The sequence below is a fragment of the Octopus sinensis genome, linkage group LG17 (assembly GCF_006345805.1).
Source record: "Octopus sinensis linkage group LG17, ASM634580v1, whole genome shotgun sequence".
Classification (NCBI taxonomy): domain Eukaryota; kingdom Metazoa; phylum Mollusca; class Cephalopoda; order Octopoda; family Octopodidae; genus Octopus; species Octopus sinensis.
Genome location: NC_043013.1, coordinates 1081181 through 1104007, shown reverse-complemented (window position 1 = coordinate 1104007; position 22827 = coordinate 1081181). Strand labels below are relative to the sequence as shown.

General features: G+C 34.1%; 1 protein-coding gene across 19 annotated transcripts in view; it reads left to right on the top strand.

The window, feature by feature from the left end:
* The window catches only part of LOC115220933 (CLIP-associating protein 1-B), a 202631-nt gene that overhangs the window by 147064 nt on the left and 32740 nt on the right, over positions 1-22827 (top strand). For 7 of the 19 annotated variants that reach the window (XM_036510240.1, XM_036510239.1, XM_036510241.1 and 4 more), the window contains 9 exons: positions 3107-3244; positions 6599-6700; positions 9203-9367; positions 9620-9667; positions 10066-10133; positions 13572-13601; positions 17132-17260; positions 19522-19563; positions 21703-21806. In XM_036510240.1, the coding sequence (XP_036366133.1) occupies positions 3107-3244; positions 6599-6700; positions 9203-9367; positions 9620-9667; positions 10066-10133; positions 13572-13601; positions 17132-17260; positions 19522-19563; positions 21703-21806 (826 nt within the window). Of the gene's footprint in view, positions 1-2892; positions 2923-3106; positions 3245-6598; positions 6701-9202; positions 9368-9619; positions 9668-10065; positions 10134-13571; positions 13602-17131; positions 17261-19521; positions 19564-21702; positions 21807-22827 lie in introns of all 19 variants that reach the window. The other 12 variants (XM_036510248.1, XM_036510246.1, XM_036510251.1 and 9 more) reach the window with 9 other exon arrangements.

Sequence of the window (22827 nt, the reverse complement as noted above, 5' to 3'; positions counted from 1 at the left end):
TTTAAACGAAAGAAAAATCAAAACTGAAGACTAGGCTCAAGACCAGAAATTTTGAGGGGAGGGGTTGGTCAATACCACCACCCCTAGTATTTTACCGGTACTTTATTTCCTATACTCTGATTCTACCAGCTTTAAATTGCATAAATTGTTGAGTAAAATATTAAGGGTTTATCACATGGTGTGGAGGTTCTTTCAAACTCATTTTGTTAAGATTGTTAGTTCTGTTGTATTTTGCTTTTTTGTTTTTAATTTTTTATTTCTTTATTGTTATTTGCTGTTTATTGTTTAAAATATTTTCTTCAGTCATTCAAATTTTGCCAATATTTGAAGCCTTTATTAGTACCAATTATTATATTTATTTGAAAATATTCTTTTTGTTATTTGTGTTAGTTTATGAATCTCAACTTTTCAGTTTTAGTTAGTGGCCATTCCTAATATACAGAAAAGGTATAGGTAGGAATTCTATATTGAATGCCCAACTGTGGGTGCACAAGAGATGCAGACAGGCTGATAGAGAAGAAGGGGCATTGTAAGTAGCAAATGCACAAGAGTAGTTAGCAAGAAGACAGTATCCATGGAATTTATTCTTTCAAATACCTGGAAGTAGTTGATTATGTCTGTTATGAATGTGGAGGTGGGGGTTTCAGAATGAGGTAAGAAATGGCCAGCAAAATATTACTTCTAGTGGCAAGAACTGGATTTTCTCTGTGAGTAAGAGGCAGATTATATGATTCTTGTGCAGAATATGTGATATTGCATGGTAGCATTGAATGCAGCGGGTATGCAGAAACTTGGGAAAATGAGGTCAGCGTGCTCTGATGAATGTGTATGGAATGTTGGCTCGGATGAATGATGACGTACAAGAGGAATCAACTTTACTGTAGTGTTGTATGGACATTTGATGCCGGTCATGGTTGACGGCTGAGTAAAGAAGCACTTAGTGAAAGGAGTGTAAGGAGAAAGAAGAAGACTACTAAGGTAGTTCCGAAAAATATTGGTGATAATTGGTTTTTGAATGCTTAGATTCACCAGGGAAGTGGCAATTGGCTGTAATAAGTGGCATTGCAAAAGATCTATCCAGTTCATGCAAATGGGGGTGGGGTGGGGTGGGATATGAAATGATGATGATCTCTTCCTGTAAATATTTAGAAAACAAATTTTATTTTATTTTTTAAAATTCACTTGCATCTTTAACAGTTCAGCTAAAAAGTTTAATTACAAGCGAGATGTATTAATCTTTATGATCAAGTGATAATTCAGTGTTTTAATGATTATTATTAATTGCAGTTATCAATACTAAAAACACATTTAGGTAGTCTGACCTTTTAGAACTTACCTAAATTATCTTTTTGTTTACACTTTGTAAACAGATCCTTTATAAAAAAGAAGAAAAGCTACTGCTTTTTCGATAGCTTTTTATATTCTGTCAATGGTTTTAGCTTGTGGACTTTAAAAACGTCTCTTATAATAGATGCAAAAATGTCTTTTTTATTGAAGTATATGTCATACTATTGTCTCACTTTTATTGAATAGTCAGTGTAAAATAGCATTTCCTGACTACTGAGGCATATAACTATCAACAGTTGTTCTAGATATTTGATTTTGCTGATCTCTTTGTGTGTGTGCTCTTAGGAAAACTACTGCATATTTGAAACGAAACAATTGTCAAAGTGCAAAGACTGTGTGTTTGTGCCTGTGCACCTGAAGTCTTTTAAATAAGAGGCAGATTTGAACAGCTCAGTATTATTTCATTCACCTATTTACTTTCTGGCCATTTCTTTGCCTACCATTTTAATAAAACGATTTCTCAACCTGATTGGGGTTAACCTTCATTTTCAGTCACTCTGGTTTGAAAAATTATGTATTATCCAGTTATGCAATTAGTTTAGAATCATTTGTACTATTAATGCAATGCACAACGGGCATGGCTGTGTGGTTAGGGAGCTTGCTTCCTAGCTACATGGTTTCGGGTTCAGTCCCACTGCGTGGCACTTTGGGTAGGTGTCTTCCACTATAGCCCCGAGCCGACCGGAGCTTTGTGATTGAATTCGGTAGGTGGAAGTTACTGCCGTGTGTGTATGTGTGCGTATAGCTGCTCAGTGCCTCTCCGAAAGAGAGAGAGGGGGTCAATATTTACTAAAAACAATTTAATAATGATAAAAAAAATTAAAAGAAAGATTTAATTGCATTTCTATTGGCCAGTTATTATTCACACTTTGGGGATGAAAATGTTCAAAAAGACTTTTCTTTAAGAATTTTAAATTTCAATATTTGATGGTTTTGATTATTTCATATAATAACATTGTTTAGGTTTGAGTAATGAACTTTTTAATTTTATTTACTTATTAACAATAAATACATTATTCAAATTCTGTGATTAGGAAGTTTGCTTGTGTCTATATTTCTCAAAAAGGGGTGGAGGGCATAAATAAATAAATAAAAATCCTCCATCATTAGTTTTTTTTCTCTCCTTCTTCATATCTGGAACCTTCTTTTAGAACCCTACAGAATTAACTGATATTTATGCTGTTGAAATCGATTTGCATTTTTAAAACACACACACACACACACACACACACACACACAACACACACACACACACATGTGGCTCTGCATATTTTCCACTTCTTGCAATTATTTTCTTTCAAATATATTGCCAGTATTATTCCAGAACAGCACAAAAGAGACACTCCTGAAATGAAACTAATATTATTTATTTATAAATGTTTGGATTTTGATTTAATCTCCCAATTGGCAAAATTTCCATGTCTGAATTTTTATATTGCAAATAGTTTGTTTTTTTTTTTTATTATTTTGTAATGTTTTTTTTTCCCTGCATGACTTGCTTTATATATTTTTTCAATAATTTGCCATTTGTGCTCCTTCTGCCAGAAGTTGGTGGCGAAGGTGATGATACTGAAGGTAAGCTGAGGTTTTTGGTGATATTTCTTGCCACTTGTGTTTCTATTCCTCGCTTCCTGTTGCATTCAGTTCAGTCGTAACCCTTTACTTGTTTTGTGCCATTTTTATTTTTTATACCCGTTGTATAGCTTGGATGTTGTTTTTGTTTTGTTTTGCTTTTTTTTTTATTTTTATCCTGTTACAGATGGTACTAGAGCTAACAGCACGGGTGGGATAGTGCGCTCTAGTAGTGATGTAGATCTGACTGGCTCCGCACGTATTTATCCTTCATTTTCAAGGGCCACAGCACTTAGACTTACTCCAGACAATACACGTTCACTGCGTAAGGAAAATATTATGTATATTTATAATAAGTGAAAGCTTTCATCTCCAAAATTGTTTCTTAATTCTTGTATTCAACTGAAACTAAGAACTGGCGTTCCTATATTACAAAAGCACTACACTCTTGAAAACCTTGCTGTAATATGGAATTTTGCAACACAAAACCTCTTTTCTCATTGACTTTCATGTTAGTGAACATAGATGTTAGTGGGAAATTAATTTTTGCAGTACAGAATTCCATTTTACAGCAAAGTTTTCAAGAATGCAATGCTTCCTTAATATGGGAGAATCCCTTTATTACAGAATTGAAATTTAAAACATGATTTTTTACTTGACACTATCCCCAACTCTGTGCAATCAGTAACAAGAGGCAATAAGTGAAATATTATTTAATATTAGTATGACTGAAAATAACTAAAATATCCATTATTGTATTAACATTTTATTATAAAGCTCTTTGCCATCAATTTTAACTTTCACCCTTTTTGATAAATGGAGGCAAAAGTAATTATTTGGAAAAAGAAAAGAAAAAGGAAAAAGGAAATTTAAAAATTAAATATTGTAATAAATTACAATTTGTTCCTTTTTATTTTAAATTACCCTAAAACCCTAACTATCAATTCAGCCATATATCTTTATCCTATTCATGTAATATCTCTTTAATCTTATTGGTTTTGAATAGAAAATCTCTGAAAGTCACCAATAGGAAAACAAAATCTGAATTTAATATTTCATCTTATGTAATAATCTTAAACTTATTTGTATTTTTATTCTTTAAATGCTATTCTAGAATAAATTCTGTAAATTTTTAATGCATTTCTTTGCTCAAATATATGTTTATTAAATTATGGTTAAATAATTGCACAATTTAGTTATTATTCTGTAGATTTTATATTTTGTTGCAGTTTTCAGTTGAATCTTTATAACTGTATTTATATCTGATCTTGATTTTTTTTTTAATAAACTGTTTTTTTTTTCTATTGCTACATACTTCCTTTCTTTTTGAGGATTCCATCTCTATCTTCTCATAATTTTACGATAATCTGTCTTTTTTTAAAAAAACATTTCACTCTTCAATTATTCATTACAAATTGCTCCTCCCGGTTAGATTAGCTAGTTCAAGAGTTTTAAAAGAGATAATCTGAATAATTTTGAGGTTCCTATTTTGATCAACCTTGTGGAATTTATTTGAATATTGGTTTCTAAAGAGGAAACCATAGTTGGTAGTGGTGGTGGTGGTGGTAGTGGTGGTGGTGGTGGTGGTGGTGGTGGAGGGGATGTTGCAACAATCGTGATTTTTATATATTTTATCAATCCCAGTACAGTTTAAACTTAGAAAGATGAGGCAACAAACTAGATTTTCTAAAGCATGATGTAGTCAGCTTCCCACTATCCAAATTATTTTGATCCTGCATGGATGATTTTTCTTTTTAATTATATTTCCTTTGTTTCTTTTTTTGTTGATCGTCTATAAAATAAGTTTTGAGCTATTTTCATAAACCAATCTGCTAAGATAGCAGAAATCATGAATATTTACTCGGTACTGTGTCGGCTTCAACATTTGATATTCAGAAGAGGAGAGGCTCGTTAAAGGGAGGAAAAAAAGAGCCAAACTTGTTATTTCCAGTTTGGTTTTCCTGCCTGTCCTCACCTATGGTCTTGAATGTTGTGTAATGACCAAAAGAGTAGAATCGCGAATACAAGCAGCCGAAATGGAGTTCCTTTGAAGGACCTCTGGAATAACATTATTCAACAGGGTGCATAGCTTGGAGATCAGGGAGTCTCCCCAGGTTGAGCTGCTACTTTTCCACATTGAGGGGTCTCAGCTCCCAAGCTCTGCAGTCAGGTAATTAGAATGTTGCAGGAACAAATTACCAGGCAGATTCTTCACACGAAGCCAACCAGTAGGAAACCTAAGGGTAATCCAAGAATGGGGGGGGGGGTGATAAGAATATGCAGAGTCTCAGTTGGTCACTCTTGGGAATCCAACCTTGAATTTCTAACGATAGTTGCTTCTGATAGGACCTTATGGAGGGAGGAGGTGCCTGACGACTCTACCCCTAGGACCCTCCCTGGAATGGTGGATGGATGAACTGATGGATGGAAAGGTTGTTGGTGCTTAAAATAATGACAAATACATTATAAAACCAAGGCTGAGATTGAGCATGAATGGATTAACTGGAAACTTTCTTTTGAATAATTGCCAAATCATGTTGAAGTTTAAGAATGGTTGCAACTTCACAAATTTTCTATGAAGTTTCTCTTTTCAATTATTTCATTTACACACTGTGTTCTTGGATACATTCATTTTCAAGTTAGTTATAAACTGGGTAAAAAGGTGATATTTCAGTGTCTATGTTGTTTATTACTTGTCCTGTTTAACTAATTGAAGGACAGCTCTAAATGGTTAATTTACTTAATTTGTTTTAAACTCTTGCTATTTTTCATAGAAATTAAGGTTATTTAAAGATCAAATATTCAGTTTTTATAATATATAGAGAGAATTAGTCTTGGGAAATTTTCTTTTGCTCTTTTGACATTTTGATTATTTTAAGTTGGTTTCTTACAAAGCATGTTTCTACATGATTAAACCTCTTTTATTTTTTATAGATAGCTCATTATAATAATAATTTTCTTTTTTACTATTGGTAATTAACTTGTCCTAGTTCAAGATGGGATACTGGCATTTATTTTCTCTTGTTCTTTATCTTTGGTGAACATTTTGCCTTCAAATATAAAAAAAGAATATTGGTAAAAGAAAAAAATTTTAATTATTGGGGTGGGGGAGGGGGGCAGTTTATTGCTTTTCTACTTCAACCCTGTTAACTAATGATTAGTACCTTTGCTAGTACTTCCAATAGTAATATATTATCTATTAAGTATACTGTCAACTTTAGGGTTATTGAAATGCTAAATGATTAATAGACTATTTTGAATCTTATAGAGTTATTGCTTCCCTGCATATATATATATATAATATATATATATATATATATGTATATATATATATATATATATGTATATGTATATATGTACGTATGGTACTGGCTCAAGTTTTGTTTACCGAGGTCTTCTGTGTTTCAATCTTACTAATGTGCAGTATCTAATACCTGTTTGAGCATTAAACATTGATATTGTTATTGACCTTCCTTATTCTCAAATCTTGCTTGTCGACCAAATATGTAGCATGTGCCTTGGAATCCTGCTCAGCTAGTCTTCTGGTCTTCTCTCTGACTGGTCACCACCACTACTTCCCTGTTTTAGTCCTCTTCTATAATCTCTTTCCATTTTTGCCATGAATTTGCTACCTGTGTGTATATGGCTCCTGGTGTAGACTAGTGAGTTTTATTTCCAGCCCGTCACAAGACATCCAGTAATGCTAGCAGCTCCATATCAGGTCTGGTATCTCCTGAGAGAGGGCGCACACGATCAAGGATAGGGGTGTCCCAGTCACAACGTAAGTAAGACTACCATGTCTGGTCCATATACAAATTCATCATCAACCAGTAGAAACAACTTTTAGAATTTCCTTCTATTTGTGTTTGTGTCAGTAAAAGCTGTGTAAGAAATATCAAAGTCTAAATGATTAAATCATTTGTCTAAATGCTTAATTAGCATTGGTACAGTCTTCGTTATTCAGCTCTACCTCATGACTGATTAGTTTAACGTTAGCTACGTGGAAGACTGCTACATTGACTAATGTAGTTCAATCATTCTGTTGAATTATTTTGAATGTTGACCTTAAAAATTGTTAGGTGGCTGTGCCCAGCGCAACCACAACTATTAGCTGGAACCAATGAAAGAGATTGTTTAGTTTCTTTCAGACTTTGATCGTTCCAAGAGATTGGATTCCTGAAGCTTGAAGAATATGCATGAGATTCTTTACTGAACTCAGCTCGTCAATTCTAGGGATATAGCCAGGCTCTTACTTAATCCTAAATTTAAATTTGTTAATCCTAGTTTAGAATAGAGGTCATTCTTTGAAAGTAAAGAAACAAAATTATATCAGCTAAAAGTAGCTGGTTTCATGATTATTTTGTATATATGTATTTTTAAATGACTATTCTCTGTATAGATTTTTAATGATTCAGCATATGGCCAAAGTCTTTTCCATACAATGGAAAACTGGTAAAAAGCATTATTGTGTGAATAGTGTTGGTTTGTCTGTGGAAACTACCCAATCTACTTAATATACCACTTAACTGATTGTGTATTCTTCTGGCTTGCTCTTTGGATGACAGTCTTTGAGTGGATGAGTCAAGTTGGTCCGTCATGTTTCTGCATGGAGAGCTTTTTGGTCATCAGTGTGGCTGATTTGTAATGTGAAGTGTTCTCTTGCTACTTTAATCTTAACCGATTCCATTTTCAGCAGTTTTATGCCAAATACATTACTAAATTAGTCCATTCTCAATCACCTTTGATCACACCAATTTGTTTTAATTTCCTTTATTTTTTAGTTGCAAAGTAATTCTAATTTGCAATAGACATTTAATTCCTGCTTTTTATATTTTGTACAATCCTTTTTAGACCGTAACTCTAATACAGAATTATGGCTTAATCTTTAATTTATATTACATTTTGCAGTTTTCTTTTTCATAATATTCAGATTGTTTCTAAACAGAAGTTTAGAAATTAAATTTTCTACTGCAAAAGTTAACATATTCCAAATTATGAACTGATTTTATGAATTCTATCATTCTTTAGAATTGTCATTTTCATTGGGCCCACAGGCAAAGAAAAAGCAAAAATGATAAATAAATAAAAAATTTTAAAAAACATTTTGAATGCAAATTTTTATATTTTACACAATTATTTTTTTGTTACACAGCCATAATTTAACATCATGATATCAATTTATTACCAAAAAATTTAATGAATACAAAAACAAAATTGGTATTTTTTGTGTGATATGAATTTGTGTTGTATTGTGTTTGTGTGTGTGTGTGTGTCTGTGTTAAAATTATGTGATTATGTGACTTATTAAACACTTTAAACATACAGGTTTTTACTGCCTCTTAGCCCTAATATTTTCTCTTCATTTATATATTTATATATATATATATATATATATATATATATATATATAAATAAAAAGAAGTGCATGACTTTGTGTTAAGATGATGTTAGACTCATTGTAAAGTAATAGTTTTGAGTCTGAGACCAGGCAGCACCTTGTGTCTTTGAAATAAAATTTAAAAGAAAACCCCAGTTCATTTCGCACAATTCCAGTCGGCTCTGCTGAAAACGAGTCCAGGCAACATCTGAGGGCTCAGCCTGTGATGGATTGGTCCCAGTGAGAGGGAAGTGTAATTTAGACATCATGGAAACTATATGTTCCAACCTAAACAGCTTATAGACCCAAGAAAAAAAAGAGAGAGAAAGAAGCAATGTTCAGTTTTAGTTTAATAAACTAGAAATAGCAATTTCTTTCAACACCTTATTCATTACTTAAATTAATCAGCTGTTTCCCATAATTGGTTTTTAATTTTCTTTCATCAAGTAATTTTCTATTTTTAGAAACCCTCAGATAATTGTTAATATTTCCTCAAAATGGGAAAAGGTTTCTTCTGATTTACTTGGCATTTTGTCTGAAAGTAAAAGTTCAGAAATACACTTCTGAAGCAATTTACCTTTCTTGTATTTTCTTGGGTTTTGCGTTTGATAGCCACCTAAAATTATAACTATTGCTAGAAAGGAAAAAAACGATATTAAGGGATATATATATATATATATATTATTTTTTGTAAAATGTATTTTGAAACTGGGTTTTGAAAAGCATTGGTTGTGATTGAGACAACAATGAATTATCATAAATGAAGGTTGAACTAATAAATGGTCATTATTTTTATAATGTCCCCCCTATTAAAAAAAGATATATATATTGTCTATACTTGTGAAAAAATGCCGTAAAATAACAAAATTGCGAGCCCTTTATTTACTCGTGTCAATATAATTACAGCAAGTAGCCGATCTGGCTCTCCATCTTCTCGAGTAGGCTACAGTCACCATGGCACTTCTCACCACTCTACACACCACTCAATAAGTACGCCAAAAGCAAGGCGTTCAGCTATACCTAGAAGTCAAGGTACTAGTCGTGAAACCAGTCCTAATCGGTCAACCTATGGTGAGGTTTTTACATTTATCTTGATAATTGATGGAAGCTTGATTTTACCTGGCAATCTGATGTAATTTATAGAATAACTTGTAATGTGATGTGTAAAATATTGTCTGATAAGGTATTTTTGTTGCATTTATTGTTTCATTATGTAAATATCTTTTTCTAAAATTATAGCTCTCTCTAGTCATTATGTAGACTTTTTTCCTTCTCATAAGTTTCATTTCAACAGAACCTCCCTTTTCTCGTTGCTTCTGACAGGCCGTGAGAGACGATTAAGTGGCAGTAGACTTTCGACCCTACAAAAGCGTAAGTTTTTCCCCTTTTCTGAACATCAATTATGATGAAATATCTTACTGAATCAGTTTTAAGTATGTAAAGGGATGTTTTATAAGACTGTACTTTCAAAACTGTTGAGCAAAGAGCTTTGTTCAGTAACAGCCAACATAATTATTGGTAAATTTGGAAAACAGTTGCTTTTGTCTTGAGTTAGTTCATCTGTATTTCTATGTTTCTACAACCAAGGGAATTTGTTCATAATGCCTATTTTGATAACATATTGTTCTGCTCTGAAGTACAATGTGATTATGGAACAGGTAACTCTAATCAATATCCAGGCAGTAATAGGGCCTATAAAGATGTTGTTTTTGAGTTCAATATGTGAGACAGTTTTTGAAAAATCCAAATGTTTCTATTTCTATTTCTAGCCAATGTGATAACCCAAAGAGTGCTTAGACCCGGCTCTGATTCAGAAGCTGCTATAGCAGATGCTTTGGTGAGTTTTTAATCTCTTATTAATCTCTTATTAAACTGGGAAATTTTTAAACAAAATTTTCTTTTCTTTCTTTTTTTTTTTTAATTCGTTTGTTTCAGTCATTTGACTGTGGCCGTGCTGGAGCACCGCCTTCAGTCAAGCAAATCAACCCCAGGACTTATTCGTTGTAAGCCTAGTACTTATTCTATCGGTCTCTTTTGCCGAACTGCTAAGTTACAGGGACATAAACACATCGGCATTGGTTGTCAAGCGATGATGGGGGGACAAACACAGACACACAAATATGCACATACACATATGTATACATACGACAGGCTTCTTTCAGTTTCCATCAATCAAATCCACTCACAAGGCTTTGGTCGGCCCAAGGCAATAGTAGAAGACACTTGCATAAGGTGCCATGCAGTGGGACTGAACCCAGAACCATGTGGTTGGTAAGCAAGCTACTTTATTTCATTGAATTGGCCATACAGGCCTTACATAGAAGCAGCTGCGGGCTGGACAAAACACAAGATAAATGAAGGACAAAGAAAATAATGAAATTGGTGAGGGAAGGCAAGCGATGCCCGCCGATCGCTGCTTCCCAAAAACATTGTTTTCTTTTCTAACAAATTGAGGTTATAAACCTTTACTTTAATTCAATTAGACCCAAGGTCCTTACAAATGAGGCACTAAGCGTCTTACATTTTTCATAATGGGCCATATGTCACTACCATACGAGGCAGTAAGCCTCTTAAGTTTTTTCATTATTTTCCGCTCTGCCTGCACCCGACTAGGCTCAATTCCTCACTCAAGCATGTCAATGGTGCTGGGTCAGGGTGCTTCAGCAGGGAGCGGAATGTGCCTTTGGGGAAGGAGTTCATCACCTTGCACAAATCTGTTTCCCACACGACCTCCACAGCTACCTTTGAACACCAGCCAGGGTCCTTAGTACAGGTTAGATCCCCTCCCCTCTGACCTTCTTTGGTAAACTTTTAAATAAGTTCTTGAATTGCCCCTCCCTTGTGGAATAGGATTACAAATTCCTCCTCTATATAGGGTGAGGTCACAGTTTCCACCGTCGGTGGCACAATTCCCACCAACGGGGTTTCAGGACATGTTGGCAGTGTATTAGTAACCGCTGGCAACGCACACAGCCACTCTCATGCCTATAATGGTAATTTTCCAAATTTATATTGTATCTCTTCTAAAACAGGAACTTTACATTTGATGTAGAAATTAATATTTAAAGATTGAGGCTGGAATAAATCGTTAAATTAGAAGTTTAAGGCATAAATTGATTGACTGTTCCCTAAGTTTTCCACTCAACACCTGGCTCATGAGCTCATGCTACACTTGAATCGATTAGTCATGTAATACCTGAATCAATTACTCACACCTGAATCAGATACTAAGCAATACCCAAATTGATTGCTCACATAATACCTGAATCTGTTATTTGCATAACACCTGTATTTTGTTTTACTCGTGTAACACCTGAATCACTGCTGCAACATCAAAGAATATCGCAATTTATATTAAACTGGAACTTACTCTGAACCTCATTACTGTTTCATTAGCAATATTATGTAAATATGGTACATTTGAATTTATGGTACTTATTGATTGAAGGGTATTTAAGATGTTACGACTTATCATTCAGGGATGCTTGATCTATAAAATATCAATAAAGATTACGGAGTCATAGAAATGTGGCTCAATTCCTAGAAAACTGATAACTTTCTGTACCCCCCTCACCAATGTGATTAAGAATTTTACTTCATAACGTAGTGATTTGGGGTTTGATTCCTCTACACAGTACATTCTGTTGGTGCCTGTAGATTGACCAATGCCTTGTGAGTGGAATTTGGCAGAGGAATATTGTGCAGAAGCCCATCGTTTAAGTATATCTCTGTGCTTATCTTAAAATAGGTTTAAAAAACTGGTGTTGTTGCTTATGTTTCCCTATAACTTAGTGGTTCAATAAATAGATATTAACAAAGTAAGTACCGAACTGGAATAAGTTCTAGGTCAGTGTAATTCTTTGGGTAAGGTAGCGAGCTGACAGAAATGTTAGCATGCTCAGTGAAATGCTTCGTGGTATTTTGTTTGTCTTTACGTTCTGAGTTCAAATTCCGCTGGGGTTGACTTTGCCTTTCATCCTTTCGGGAGTCAATAAATTAAGTACCAGTTGTGTACTGGGGTTGATCTAATTGACTGCCCCCCTCCCCCTCAAAAATTTTGGGCCTTGTGCCTATAGTGGAAAAGTTTCTTTTATTCTTTTAGTGAAAGAATAAAGGAATGTCCCAGTCAGATGACCGTTTGTACGGAAGAGGTTTCCAATCCTTTCAGCTGAAACATTACTTTTTTAAAAATACCAATAAATTAATTGAAATCTAATGTTTTTCTTATACAATCAATCTTATTGACATGATTAATTATCTACCAAACAAATTGTTTCCACAATTAAAAGTAGTCTAATCAGTCAATTTAGACAGTTTTTAACATTAACTTTTGACATTCAGTTTGCACTGGACAAATTTCTCAGTTGTGCTGGCGTCAGTTTGTACTTTTGACAGACTTATAAAAAAAATGTTTTTAAAAGCATTAAGAATTTTGTTTACATATTCACTTTTAGTGCACTCATATAACTCATCGTTGTGATCGAGAAGAGAGTCTACTTTCAGAAGTACACATCCTTGCTTACTAAACAGATTTCCATCTGCAGTGTTTCTCAAACAAAAGCAATGTTTTTACAAGAGTGTCTCATGAAACTGACTATATTTCATAACATGCAATACCTGATGTATTTCTCACATTTTTATATTTGTTTTGTTTTAGATAAGAATACCTTATTTAACCCTTTTGTTACTTGTGAAAATAAGGAAGAATTGGATAAAATAACTTTGCTCTTTTTGGAACACAAGTTAACCTTAACTTTGTTTCATAGAATCATGGGCCAACTTTGATGGGTTGATAGCAAAGAAAATCTAACCATGTAATAGATATTTGTCTCCATTTTAGTTTATCTCCCAAAGAATTAGATCTTCTAGGGAAATGTATCTGCTAGAGAATTATATCCACCCCCCCCACCTATATTGCTAAAGTGAAACATTAAAATTATTCTTCATATTCTCTGTTGCTGTTACTTGCTGTATGATTAGATTTTAACTTGAATCTTATTCACTTCACACAAATGATCAACAATTTCTATAAAAAAAAACCCCAGCTTATTTCATTTTTTTTTTAATGCATTTTCTAACTTTTAAAGTCTTTTTGTCTTCTATAAACATTTTCTTTTTAAAGGTAATTTTTATCAGTTGTCTCTTGACACTCTGCTTTCCACATTTTAATAACCAAATGTATCTAAATATCTTATTTGTTTATTCTAAACAAATATTACAAACTCTAGCTTGTTTTCTAAAGAACAGATCCTAAAACTGCTTGATTTTATTTCAGGGAGATATAACACAGCGTGGCCTCGGCCAGGTGAGCTACGTTAATCCTATGTTTGCTGCTGTCCATAAAGTATCGTCCAGCATGAGTTTAATTTGTCAAATGTTTTCAGCTAAACAAAAATTCGACATTTTATACTAATTTATTTAGCATCCATGTTTGTGTTGTCTGCCTTTTTTTTCATTTCTTTCAAGATCTATGTTTTTATTTGTTTGTTTCTTTTTCTTTTCACTACGTTTTTTTAAAGTTTTCTTTTTCCTTAATTTGTATTGGTTGACTGAATTGAGTGGAAATTTCTTCCAAGTCCATCCTCCAAAGGTTTTTGTCTAATGTTCATTTAGACAATCGGATCAACAGAGCTGAATCTGACCAAACCATCTCTCTGATGCTCTCTCTCACAGCCCCAAGTTTCTGCCACTTTTCTCTACTAGAGTGTTACAGGTGATGACTCTCTAGCATTCGTTATGAGAACACCTTCATAATTAGAAACATATTTGTGGCTAAAGAAACATTATGAAACTTACAGTTCAGTAACATTATCACAACTTAATTCCAACAATTACATGTATGTCTGTATCAAGCCATAGGATGTCTGTGAGTGTGGTAGCAGCAACACCACTCCAAATGTGAGTGTGCAGTAGTCCTTTATGAGCCTCACTTGACCCTTATAGAGTGTCAGAAGCTGTTGGGGGCTAAGATATCTTCTGGCTCTGATGAAGGGTTAGTTTTTGGGATGCTCTACTAAGGATTTACTTTCACCGAGAGAGACTCAATAATAGTGAGGTCTAGCATTTGGAGTGACTGTGAGAGCTTGAATTGAATGCTACACATTTTGAGGGTGTGTGGGGCAGTGGTGCCTAAGTTTTTTTGTTTTTTTTTCAATGTTAAGAGACAAAATTTGTATAACCACATCAGAGGATGCTCTCAAAGATCTTTGTTTATGGAATGAATGTAGGTTTAATATGTGATTTGTAAAACGTGTGTGTGAGTGTGTGTGCTCCATGCTCAAGGAAAGGTAGGAACGAATGAAGGCTGTGGCAGCAAGTAGATCATTGATGTATAGAGAAGGAAGAAGAAAACAGGTTTTGATGATGTTGATTACTTTTTCTTTAAGCTAAATAAATAAAAATCAATGCCTTACATGAGCTGATCTTGGTGTTTTTCAATTTCTTAAGCAAGTTTCAATGGGGGTATCTGACCATTTTCCTTACTTCCATGTCCTTAATTCATTCATATCAAGACAAATTTTCATTTGTTTCCATTTCTCCACTAAATATTTAGTCATACTAATGCTATTCTAATACTAACCATCTTTCCTAAAAGTAGCTTTCACATCTTAATTATTCAACTACTAATATATAATTTTTATGATTCTACACAGTGCTTCATCTTATAGTTACTAAATCTTTGTTTATATTTAGCCAGATCTGAGGGTGATGGACAGAATGCTTTTCAGCTTGATGGCCTTCTATATTTTCTGCTTGGTTGAGGAATAAAATGATTTGTTTTGCTGTTCAATCTGTCTTCTAAACTACGAACTTTACTTTTCTAGCCATCAGAATTTTGCTCAAAAACAGTAAATCTATGTATTTGGGCAAAATAGAGATTTACCAAAAATAAAACTGCAGCAATTATAACAATATCAGAATTTTGCTCAGTATTTAAGTTAAAATACATTAAATTATACAGGTTTTAATGTTTACATACTCATGCTGTACATTCTTTATGAAAAGTGTGTTTGTATGTACCAGGTGAAACATAAGTGAAGCCTGGTTTAAACATTTAATCTGTTGCATGTTGCCTTTTGTTGAAGCACTTAGTATGCATGTAAATGTTTGCAAACGGGATTAATTTTAAATGTTAAGTTGTACATATCTAGGTGAGATGTTTGTCAGTTGTTAATTAATTTAGTAACACCTGCAGTGTCGTATTCGACCACAAAAGCAGTTAACTATTAGAAATCAAGTAAATTTGGGTTTTGTATTTCTTTTTTTTTATTGAAAAGTAGTCGGGTTTCTTAGGACAGTTCTATGCCCTGATTCAAGTAAAAAGTCTTTTGTTCATATTAGTAGTTCAACTAGTAAAAGTTAATGACAGGGCGGGAGTGGATGGAATACTGGTTTATTTGTTATAGTGTGAATGTGCATGGCTTAGTGGTTAGGGTGTTTAACTTATAACCACAAAGTCATGGGTTCATATACTGAAGAAGGTTGCAGGCTGTGTCCTTGAGCAAGGCATTTCATTTCACATTACTTTAGTTTACTCAAATGGCATGAACATGAGTCATGTGCTGGTTCAGTTCTCACTGCCACCCACCTCTTTCTATGCCTATCACATCAACTTGAATGTCAAGCTGGGTCAAAGGGTGGCGATGGACAAAATGTTGCCTATGTCTTCTCACTACCACTTTGGCACCCTAAACAATCACTAACATCCTGGGACTTGTTACCAAACCATTCTCAGTCTTGAACAACAATTGACGATATTTTTCTTTTTTATTTAATTTAAGATGTTCATATCTTTTTAATGCAAACTTACTTTCATAACAAATAAGGCTTCATATGTGACCCTTAATTTTATGTTGTTTTGTTTATTTTTGTCCATCTATTAAAAAATTTCTGATCTATTTCTGCATTAATAGTGCTTGCTAGGGAACTTAATAATTATTCTTTATAATCTGTGTATTGTTGTACTCTTTCTCCAACTAATATGAAACTTTGTAAACCCATCTCACCAAACCCCATCTGTACATGCAGTTACATTCTTCCTTTAATCAACTACAGCTTGCATTTTCTCTCATTTGTATGCTATTTATTTAACTTTTGTTTATTTAAAAATGTTCTGATTTATTTCTCTTATTAATAGTGCTTGCTATGGAACTTATGTTTTTGAATTCAGCTCTTTAAACTCTGTTTTCAACTGCTAGAACTCCTTCAACTTCTTCTCACCCCAATACACCCTGGGTTAAAGACAGCAGCCACACTCGTGTCTTGTGGTGCTTATAGAGCATCACATACACAACATGTCTCTACTACATTCTGCATCCATCATACACTGACTCCTCTTCCCACATGCAAACACACATTGCACATTAATACCTACCCCCCCCACACACACACACCTAGTCCATCATCAGTAAACCCGTTTTGTGTGGCATACATCACTGACCCCCATCTACCCATCGGGCTGGTCCCAGTGTACAATTTGTTGCCCAACTGGTGTATGTGATGCACTGCACATGGAATGTCCTTGCCTTCGTGCTCTGCTCCCTCACACTCTATGCTTCTCCTCCATCATTTAATGTCACCATACTCTCATGCATGCATATCATATGCACCTTCTGTACACATCACACACCAACCTGCTGCACAGGCTGCACATCTCACTCCCCACCATGCTACATACTGACATCTATACATTGACACATCACTCTCATCAAAGTGAAATCCATATGAGATACCAACCAAGTATTCAAAACCAGTACTTATAATCCTAGCATGTTCTATCAATTTCTCTTCTATTTTCACAGTCGTTGCTAATGTTTCACTTATTTCTTTCTATATTCTTTTATATCCCAACAGCAATCATCTCTACGCAAAAGGTATGAGAGTTACGATTCTGATGATGCTGGCAGTGAAACTTCAAGTCTTTGCTCAGAGCGTTCCTTCAGTTCTTATGGCCGTACATCAGAGGTAAGTACTACTTAGCTGTTTACATTTTCTCTTTAAAGCCATTCTTCCTTTTTACAGCTTAATTTCCTAATTATCACAAAAGTATTGCATACTTCCTGAATAGATTTAATTCTAATTCACTGAAATGTGTCTGGGAACACATCTTGAAAACGGTCTTATTTGCAGTTTCTATGTTTTTTTCCCATCAGTCATTAAGAAGAGGGCATCTTCTTGATTATTTATTGCCCGAAAATGGAAATAATTGAACAGCAGGTAACTAGGTATAGTTTGACAATCTTATAAATAACAAAAGCTGTCTGGTTTTATTTAGGGTCATTGGGGCAGCCACTGGTGAAAATTAGTCTGCAAGTGAAATGTGGCTCACAGAATCATATTCATTGGGTTTTAGCCACAAATCTTAACATTAGAAACAAATCTGTTCTCAAGTTTTATAGGTTTTGAATATGTAAAATAGAATAAAAATAATAATAAAAAAGGAAAGCTTTAACAGAGAGAGATTGTTTTTTGACTATAACCAAGGGATGTCCCCAGATTGTTTTTTTTACTGTGTTAATATTTTAAAAAAAGACAAGATATGAAAACTAAATTTTTAAAGAAGCTGATATGACAGTACAGAAATTTTGTTTCTCTTAAAAGAGGAATGCTGAAGAATAAGAAAGTGAAAATCATTTGTAAAGATTTATTTCTGAAGGCAGGATCAAAGGAAAAGAGAAGAAATCTTTAAATTGATTAACACAGCACTATCTTATTTTCTTTGAAATATATCGATATGAGTTTTCCCTCATTTCTGAAGTGGTCCTTATTTGTGTGTGTGATTATTATGGATGGGAGGTTTCCTCATATATGTCCCCTTCATAACTTTGATACTTATTGTCTTGGAAAGCAGCAGATATCTATTGGTAACCGGTAAATGATTTTATTTCAATTGCAATGAAGTGCAAACTATTAGAGACAAAATATGGAACTCTTCAGAAGAAAAGGAATATTCATTTGGATTTATTTGAAAGAAAAAATTCTGCAGTATTAATCAATTTAAATCTTCAAATCTCGTTTGTGTTTGAGATTTGATGATTATTATCCTCTACTTTGAAATAGCTGGTTTTGTTTATAAAACCAGTTTCGGTTTCTTGTTTTCTTAAAATTCTTCTCTTTCAGTATTTACGAGGGTGAATCAAAAAGTAATGCCATTTTGTTTAGGACAATTACCAACCCAGGAACATGTATCATTCATCAAAATGAGGATTATTATGAGTTTGTTTTTCCTTTTGCCAAGAAATCGATCAGAATGAGACGTTGAGCATCCCAAAAGACAGTCACCATGATTTTTGCGTCTTGAACTTTTTCGGTCGTGGTTATATAGAGTAGCACCATTCCATTGACTGCCTCTTTGATTCTGGTTCATAATGATGAACCCATGTTTCCTCACCTGTTACGAGCCTTCAAAAGAAGGTGTTGTCTCTTTGACTTCATAGTGAAGAAGTGGCTCAAAGAACAGTCAAAAGAATTTTACAGGGCAGGGATACAAGCTCTCATTCGAAGGTGGAACATTGCTGTTGAGAGAAACGGTGACTATGTTGAGAAGTAGGGATGTGATTCACAGAGGACCAGCTTCATTTTGATGAATGATACATGTTCCTGTGTTGGTAATTATACCTGTCCTAAACAAAATGGCATTACTTTTTGACTCACCCTCGTAGTTTTGTTTGTTTTTGTGTCTCTTTTCCCCTCCTTTCAAACATTAAGAGGCCCACCATTTGCCATTTCTGGCTTCCTTTTACTTAAGTTTTCCTTGATATTTCTTCCTTAAATAATGTTTTTGAAATATATAACAACAACAACAACCTCCTGACAGATTTTATTTTTAAACTTTTGTCATTATGAACTTTAGAATTCTATTTCTCATGAGCATATCCATAAAATTCAAATCTAACCAAAAGATCTCACCAAATGTGCCACCAATCTACCTTTGCAAATCTCGGATTGGATGTCTATTGAGTCAAGAAGTAATAAGTTCACACTGCATTTCTTGTTTCTTAATACTTTTGATGAATTACTTTCTCACACACATTCTATTATGATTATATGACACATAAGTTGGTGAAATGGTATATTAGTTTATTTTAACTATGGGCACATTTTCCTTTTCAATTTTGCATTATGTCTATCTTTTTCTCCTCTTAACTTATATGTAATTTAACAATAGCAACTGTTTCTCAGACAAACTAACAATTTGTTGATATTCCTTGCTTTCTTTCCTGGAGAGAGGAGATTCGCAAAGCAAAGATTCTAGTGCAAATGAGCAGGTAACGTTCTTTGTGAAGATTGGACTTTTATTATTTTCTTTCTTAGCTTTCTGAATATGTTACTTGGTTATTTTGCATGCCTGCTTGTACTGGACAGTATTTTTCATTATTTTCTCTGTCCAAAATCAATATTTTTTTAGATGGGGTCCACCAGAAAAAAAAAAAATAAATAAATAAAAATCATTATTTTTCAATGAAACTAGCAAACACTTTGTATTGTGGCAGCCTATGAAAATCTGTTTTATGTTGGTGGGTTTTGTTTTTGCTTTGCTTTATTGATAAAAAAAAAAAGAAAGAAAATGAATTTAGCCGAGCAATAATAATGTTCATTGCTAGAGCTTAGGCACTATGAAGGAATGCAATGCATACGCTACAAGATGTATGCATACATGCAAATGATAATAAAGAAATGCATTCATTTGTGCATTTGAATCAAATTTATGGTATCTTTACATTATTCAGTTTGAATTTTGGCAGCTTTTTTTCTCAAGGATTCAATAAAACAAACAAATTCTGAATTTTAAAACCCTTAAATCAATGTCCTTCACATACTGGAATGATCACAAAATGGCAGTTCAGTGTATTTCTACAACTGTTGCCAATTAGCTTTTGCCTGGTGAATTGTCATCTCTTCTTGATCATAATGGTTAAAACAGAATGGAAATAGCTTTACTGGAGAACTGAGAGTTTCCCGAAAAACCAACTTGAAAATATTGATTTAATTATTTAGAAGCATTACCTGGAGATGTTGGACCAGTTCTTATTGAACAGACCATAAACCTGCAGATTGGATGATATGCATTTATGTTGCAGGTCATTAGTGCTCTCATTAATTAATGTTATAAGAATGACACATCATCGTTGGCTATTAATCACCAGTGATCACTTATAAGTAATAATAATAATAATAATAATAAGAGCCAGCATGTATCAGAAACTTGGTGAGAGCCCGATCCATACTAATTTCTCCCAGTAGTGTGATCATGAGAGTAGTTGAAAGCCATAACTAGTCGTATTTCTTGTTCATTTGCATCTACTAACACTGTTAAAGTGATGGACATTTTTGCCTAGTATAGTTAACTATAATTCATACTTGAGTGCACACAGCACATGGGTCTCGTTGCTAGCATGGGTTGGATGGGTCTGTTGTAAGTGTAGATGTTTTCATTTTGATGAATTGATTCCCTTCCTAGCATGAATTGGGACTGACACCTTACCTAACAGTCACCTAGATGAGGGCTTATACACTAACAGAATATAATGCAAAGACTGTGTAGAATTTGGACTATGAATCTGATTTTTATCTGTCATGATTTCAAAATGGACTTTTATGACTGTAAGAAATGAAAGAGTGGTGAGCTGGCAGAACCATTTCTGTGCTGGGTAGAATGCTTAGCAGTATTTCATCTGTCTTTATGTTCTGAGTTCAAATTCTGCCGTGGTTGACTTTGCCTTTCATCCTTCCAGGGTATGAGAAAATAAGTACTAGTTGCACACTGGGCTCAGTGTAATTGATTTACCTCCTCCCCTAAAATTGCTGGCCTTGTGCCAAAATATGAAGCCAATAAGAAATAAAAATTTAAAAAAAAAATTTTTTTTATGCGATTTCAGTCAAAGCTTTTTTATGTATTCATTAATTATTTTTTCTTCTGCTGTTTCAATGTTTCAGAAGAGTTTTTGGTTAAAGTCCTTTTTCCCTCCACTTTTTAAAAAAAATATGATCTTAATTTTTTTTAAAGAACACAGCATGAATTGCTTAATTTATTTATTTTTCAACATTTAAAGTGAAGATTATAAATGAGATTAATGTGTTAAGATAGCTGCTCTTAATCTTATTACACCTGTGCACTTGAAGTTATTAAAATCTGAAAATGAAAATTCAAAAGTAAATTACTATTTTGTTTCCTAATTGGCATTTTTTTTGTCTCCCCCCCCCCAATGCACTGGAAGGCTGCAACGTTTTATATTGAAAAGCTTTTAGTTGTTTCGTTTATTTGATTGTGGCTTTTTTCAGTTTTTGATGTTTATAAATCACCCACCTCAGTTTTATTGTGTTGCAGTCTCATTTTTCTCTCTCCATCATAGACACATATTGTAAAGACGTAATAATGACAGGGTATCTTAATTATTGTTTTACAGGATATTTATGAAATCATTCGAAGCTTATCAAGCAGCTCTCATACTGAACGTAAAGAAGGCCTTTATGGATTGAAGAATGTGTTATTGGGTGCACGTGTTCTTAAGTGAGTACAGTGTAGCTTGGGCTTTTTAGTTCTATCCCCTTCACCTTGAGTCAATCTTCATTAAAATTTAACTAAAAAAATTCGTTTTGAAAATTTTTCTGATTACTACTCTTAAATGGTATCTAGGGCAGTGATAACTCGCATCAACAAAATCAAATTTTTTGTTTTTGTCAAAGATGAAAATTAAGGAAAGTTTTGATATTGATTTTTATATTCGGCTTTCATTTCTTGTTATCTTGTTTTTCTTTCTTCTTTTTTTTGCCTTAGAAATATTGTTTTATTTTTGTTTGAGTATATATGTATGTAGTACTTGCATATTCTGAAATAAAATCATCATCATCATCGTTTAACGTCCGCTTTCCATGCTAGCATGGGTTGGACGGTTCAACTGGGGTCTGGCAAGCCCGAAGGCTACACCAGGCCAGTCAGATCTGGCAGTGTTTCTACAGCTGGATGCCCTTCCTAACGCCAACCACTCCGAGATAAATCGGCCTCTCTCTTGTAAATGTAAATTTGAATCCTCATGATATGTCATCTAGCAGTAACCTGCCATGTTGTTTTCCCAAATCCTTGGTAGTGAACTTCTAGATTTAAATCTTGCTATATTTATCCCTGTGATATATTTTGAAAGCCACCACAAACATGGCAGGCAGGACTGGGAACATCATCATCACCATCATCATCGTTTAATGTCTGCTTTCCAGGCTGGCGTGGGTCGGATGGTTTGACTGAGGTCTGGCAAGCACCAGGCTCCAATCTGAGCTGGCAAGGTTTCTACAGCTGGATGCCCTTCCTAACACCAACCACTCTGAGAGTGTAGTGGGTGCATTTTACATGCCACCGGCATGGGAGCCAGTCAAGGGGCACCGGCATCGACCACATTTGGATGGTGCTTTTTACGTGCCAGTCATGCGGCATTGGCCATGACGATGATTTCAATTTCACTTGACTCAACAGGTCTTCTCAAGCATATCATATCTCCCAATGGGGTGACTTCTATATTGTCTAGGCATGCTGGTAG